General features: G+C 36.7%; 1 protein-coding gene across 1 annotated transcript; it reads left to right on the top strand.

The window, feature by feature from the left end:
- Positions 1–2,696: 2,696 nt before the first annotated feature.
- Positions 2,697–5,198, top strand: LOC146621717 (nuclear factor 7, brain-like). The gene is made up of 2 exons (XM_085368729.1): positions 2,697–4,099; positions 5,010–5,198. The coding sequence occupies exons 1-2, from the start codon at positions 2,801–2,803 to the stop codon at positions 5,127–5,129; spliced, it is 1,419 nt and encodes a 472-aa protein (XP_085224855.1). The 5' UTR covers positions 2,697–2,800; the 3' UTR covers positions 5,130–5,198.
- Positions 5,199–5,516: the final 318 nt, after the last annotated feature.

The raw sequence follows: 5,516 nt of genomic DNA, 5'->3' as shown, positions 1-5,516 counted from the left end.
TAAGTTATATCAACAAGTTTATATCAATTTGTTTTTTCATCAGTATTACTAGTTTCTCATTGTCCACTGTCATATTTTTAATTTTTATTTATTGGTATTTCTCACACTGGCCAGCTCATCACATTTCAGTTCATGACAGACTTGAAAGTTGGAGTCTAAAGGTCTAAAGTTTTAGTCAGGTTTGAGGCCACAGCCAGGTAGTAAAAGCAGATATTGTGTTTGGTGATTAATAATTAACTAGAACACCATTACAACAGGTGAGAGACTGTAATGTACAAGCTGTAAAGATGTTACATTTGTTGAATGTCGAAACTTTTTTGAACTGTAATGTCTTCAGAGACATTCAGGGATCCTGAGTCCTTGAGCTCGAACTACTTACAGGATGTAGCCAGTTTACAGTATTACAATTGTCACTTTAATGAAATCTGATCACACGAAATGTTCTTGACTTGTATACATTTGGTTTATAACATGGATATTTTCCTTAATGATTTATTCTATTTTTGTATAAATAAGCATTTGGTTTGATATGTTTCAGTTGCATTTTAATCAAACGTATGATCTTTTTTTAGGGGAGGAGATGAGAGCAGGGGTCTGGCATGTTGTCAATCTCAATGTTGAATCCAAATTTATGACCTTGGCTGCAACCACAACTTCTGTTCAAGCTGCAAACAAAAATTCTGACAAGCTGACTTGTGATACTTGAAAGACCACAGCTTCATTTTCTTTGTGTCATTTTTATGTTCTGTTTAGCATAAAAAACTCAAAACATTTTTTCCATTTTGGCTTTTATGTTTTTCTATGAAGCACAAACTGCAAAACTGTCTGACACTAACAGCATCCTCTGGTGGACACAAATGATATGTTCATCTTTCAGTTTAACACGTGACTATGATTCATGAAAATGAAAGTAAATTTCGACACTTTTGAACTGAGCTGAGACGCCATTACAGGGAGTCAGATCTCTGCTGAAAAACACACGTTGGAGGATTTTAATCAGAAAGTTGAAGACACACGAATTTGGTGAGTTAAAAATATTTTTATATCGGAGAAGCAGGAGATGCCAAAACCTCTAATATCAAAATCTGCTAAACTTTAACGTGATTCTTTATCTTAACTGTGTATGTGATGGGCGGCTTTTTATATTCTTGTTTCTTTTAAATACATAGTTTCTGAATATTTCTCATGTTTCTCATGTAAATATTTGATCAGGTCTAAATCTGAACGATTTCTTTGCTTTTCAAAGTTTCTGAGTGTGAACAGCAAACTGTGACACTTATTAACCGACTAAAAGCAAGAGGGGGCAAAGTCCAGGTCTCCAGGGCCGGTGTCCTGCAGGTTTTAGATATCACCATTGATCAACACCTGAATCAAATGATTAGTTCATTACCAGGCCTCGGTATAACTTCAAAACATGCTGAGGAGGTAACTTCAAAATCAGCTGTGTTGGATCAAGGACACATCTAAAACCTGCAAGACAGGAACAGGAACAACATCCAGTTACTGAGCTGCTAGTTTTAGGTCCTGCTGTAGGTTGGATTTATGGACTTGTGATTTTTTTATTCACCAGAATATGACTCATGACATGTGACAGTAAATTCTTCTTTGTTGTCAGTTTCAAGTATTTGTATTGCATTTTCATTCAGTAGACCCTCTACTTGATAACCTACAGAAGATGAACGTTTCATAAACATAACTACAAAGGCACAGTCACACACAAACACTGACACAAGTAATAATTTAGTAATAATATCTTTGTTGTTTAACTGTCTTCATCATCCATCACTGAACATTCAAATACAGCAGAAACCCACAATGATCATTAATGTCATGACATATTAAGTTATATCAACAAGTTTATATCAATTTGTTTTTTCATCAGTATTACTAGTTTCTCATTGTCCACTGTCATATTTTTAATTTTTATTTATTGGTATTTCTCACACTGGCCAGCTCATCACATTTCAGTTCATGACAGACTTGAAAGTTGGAGTCTAAAGGTCTAAAGTTTTAGTCAGGTTTGAGGCCACAGCCCAGGTAGTAAAAGCAGATATTGTGTTTGGTGATTAATAATTAACTAGAACACCATTACAGCAGGTGAGGGACTGTAAGGTACAAGCTGTAAAGATGTTACATTTGTTGAATGTAGAAACTTTTCTGAACTGTAATGTCTTCAGAGACATTCAGAGATTCTGTGTCCTTGAGCTCGAACTACTTACAGGATGTAGCCAGTTTACAGTATTACAATTGTCACTTTAATGAAATCTGATCACACGAAATGTTCTTGACTTGTATACATTTGGTTTATAACATGGATATTTTCCTTAATGATTTATTCTATTTTTGTATAAATAAGCATTTGGTTTGATATGTTTCAGTTGCATTTTAATAAAACTTATTATCTTTTTTTAGGGCGGGAGATGAGAGCAGGGGTCTGGCAGGTTGTCAATCTCAATGTTCAATCCAGATTTATGACCTTGGCTACAACCACAGCTTCTGTTCATTTTTATGTTCTGTTAGCATAAAAAGCTCAAAAGGTAAACATTCATATGTTTTTCTATGAAGCACAAACTGAATGACACTAAGAGCATCCTCTGGTGGACACAAATAATATGTGCGTCTTTCAGTTTAACAGATGACTGTAATCCATGAAAATGAAAGTGAATTTCGACACTTTTGAACTGAGTTGAGACGCCATTACAGGGAGTCAGATCTCTGCTGAAAAACACACATTTGGGGGATTTTAATCAGAAAGTTCAAGAGACGCAAATTTGGTGAGTTAAAAAAACTTGAAGATCAAATGGCTGAGAGAGCTCTTCTTGAAAATTACCTGAGCTGCCATGTGTGTTCAGAGACTTTCAGAGATCCTGTGTCTCTGAGCTGCAACCACAGCTTCTGTTCAAGCTGCCTGCAGAAATTCTGGGAACAAACTAAAAACAAAAACTGTCCCATTTGTAAAAGAAAATCTTCAAAGGATTTTCTAATTGTGAACTTTGCTCTGAAAGAACTTGCTGACTCCTTTTCTGGAAGAAAGAAATCTGGATCATCTGAGACAGAAAAGGGAGAGAAGAAATTAACAGTGGTGTGCAGTAAACATGAGGAAGAGCCTAAACTGTTCTGTGTGGATGAGCAGAGAGTTGTATGTCCTGTGTGTGAGTTTTCTCTCCACCAGAGTCACAAAGTGGTTCCTGTAGAAGAAGCAGTCAGTGACCTGAAGGAGCAGCTGAAATCTGACTTAAAGTCTCTGCAGGACAAGAGGAACAAATACAAAAAAGTGGAGAAAACATACAATGAAGTGATTCAACACTCCAAGAAGCAGCTGTTGTCCACAGAGAGGCAGATCAGAGCAGAGTTCAACAAGCTCCAGCAGTTCCTGAAAGAGGAAGAGGAGTCCAGACTGGCAGCTCTGAGGGAGGAAGAGGAGCAGAAGGGGAGGACTATCAGCAGAGAGATGAAGATGATTGAGGAGCAGATCTCCTCTCTGTCAGACAGCATCTCTGCTGTTGAAGAAGAGCTGCAGAAACACAGCGTGCCATTCCTCAGCAGTTATAAAGACACTCAGAGCAGAGCCAGAGCCCAGAGCTCAGTGTCAGATCCACAGCTGGTCTCAGGAGCACTGATAGATGTGGCCAAACACCTGGGCAACCTGTCCTTCAGAGTGTGGGAGAAGATGAAGGAGAAGGTCCACTTCAGTCCTGTCATTCTGGACCCAAACACTGCAAACTGCTGTCTCTATCTGTCTGATGATCTGACCAGTGTGAGACAAGGAGACACATGGCAGCAGCTTCCTGATAATCCAGAGAGAAACACTAAGTATGCCACTGTTTTTGGATCTGAGGGCTTCAGCTCAGGGAAACACAGCTGGGAGGTGGAGGTGGGAGACCATCCTGACTGGATTGTGGGTTTAGTTAAAGAGTCAGTTGACAGGAAGGGAAAGTGTTTTGCTTCACCAGAATATGGAATCTGGTGTTTAGTTTATCGTAGTGGAGAATACACTAATGGTGATGGTCAGACTGTGACAGTGAAGAAGAGTCTCCAGAGGATCAGAGTCCAGCTGGACTATGACAGGGGGGAGGTGTCCTTCTATGACCCTGAAGACATGACTCACATCTACACTCACAGAGACACTTTCACTGAGAAACTCTTCCCATATTTTAATGTTCGGAATTCAGGAGACGCCAAAACCTCTGAAATCAAAATCTGTGAGATTGAGATTTGATTGTAAAGTGATTCTTTTTTTTAACTGTGGTTTTTTTGTCTTGTTTTGTTTGGGGGGGGGGGGGGGGGGGGGGGGTTCTTTCAGTCCAGCAGCTTAATTTTAGGGAAATTATTAATCAAACTGTCTAACTTCATTATGAGGTTTTTTTTTAATTTTGTTGATTCAATGGAACCAAAGGAACTTTTTCATGTGAAAATCTGACTCACTCGAGTTTCTGTAAGAAATTTTTGCTTTTAATATTTTTGTTTCTTTTAAATTAATATTTTCACAATATTTCTCATGTTGTTTATGTAAATATTTTATTAATTTTAAAATCTAAATGATGATGATTTCTTTGCTTTTCAAAGTTGTTGAGTGTGAACAGCAAACTGTGACTCTTCTTTAAAGAAGGATTCATGATTAAACTTGTGTCACATCAGCAAGAGTGAACTTTACAACTACAAGATCTAAATGATCCTGAATATCAGCATCTTGTTTTCAGTTAAATAACATTTTATAGTAACATGTCTACTTTACAGTTTTCCAAATTCAAAGAAATGACTTCTAAGTTCTGACGCTGTCTCATCAGTGTAACTACACTTGACTGATTTCATTAAAAATGTTCTTTCTTGTGTTGTTTTTAACCTTAATCAGAAGCTGACATCTCTCACAGTTTGAAAGATTTCTGGATCTTCTCATGTTTCATAATTAGGTTTTAATTTGATTTTCAAACTTCACTCTCAGTCTCAGTGTTTCAATGAATCACCTACCTTTGATTTGTACTTCAATCTTATTCTATGACCCTGAAGACATGACTCACATTTACACTCACAGAGACACTTTCACTGAGAAACTCTTCCCATATTTCAGTGTTGGAGAGGCAGGAGACGCCAAAACCTCTGATATCAAAATCTGTCAGACTGAGATTTGATTTTAAAGTGATTCTTTATTTTAACTGTTTTTTCAGTACAGCAACAGGGTTAATTTTAGGGAAATTATTAATCACACTGACTAACTTCATTATCAGGTTTTATTTCATTTTGTTGTTCTAGTGGAACTATTAGCAATTCAATGAAACCAAAGCAACTTTTTCATGTGAAAATCTTGTGACCCACTCGAGTTTCTGTAAGAAACTTTTACATTTTTTCTTCTTTCTTTTAAATTAATATTTTCAGAATATTTTTCATGTTGTTCATGTAAATATTTTTGATAGTTTTAAAATCTGAATGATGATGATTTCTTTGCTTTTCAAAGTTGTTGAGTGTGAACAGCAAACTGTGACACTTCTTTAAATAAGGATTAATAATTAAACATCAGC

Source organism: Diplotaxodon limnothrissa, linkage group LG12 (genome assembly GCF_057381915.1).
Source record: "Diplotaxodon limnothrissa isolate DT_005_m linkage group LG12, D_limnothrissa_male_GT1.1, whole genome shotgun sequence".
Classification (NCBI taxonomy): Eukaryota; Metazoa; Chordata; class Actinopteri; order Cichliformes; family Cichlidae; genus Diplotaxodon; species Diplotaxodon limnothrissa.
Note: the sequence above shows the minus strand (reverse complement) of the source record. Positions and strands in the feature narration are given on the sequence as shown.

Bases quoted from the DNA above. Each gene is read 5' to 3' on its own strand.
- LOC146621717 (XM_085368729.1), top strand. From the start codon at position 2,801: ATGGCTGAGAGAGCTCTTCTTGAAAATTACCTGAGCTGCCATGTGTGT. The intron at 4,100-5,009 runs ATGACTCACATC...GACCCTGAAGAC, and splicing joins CCTTCTATGACCCTGAAGAC to ATGACTCACATTTACACTCA.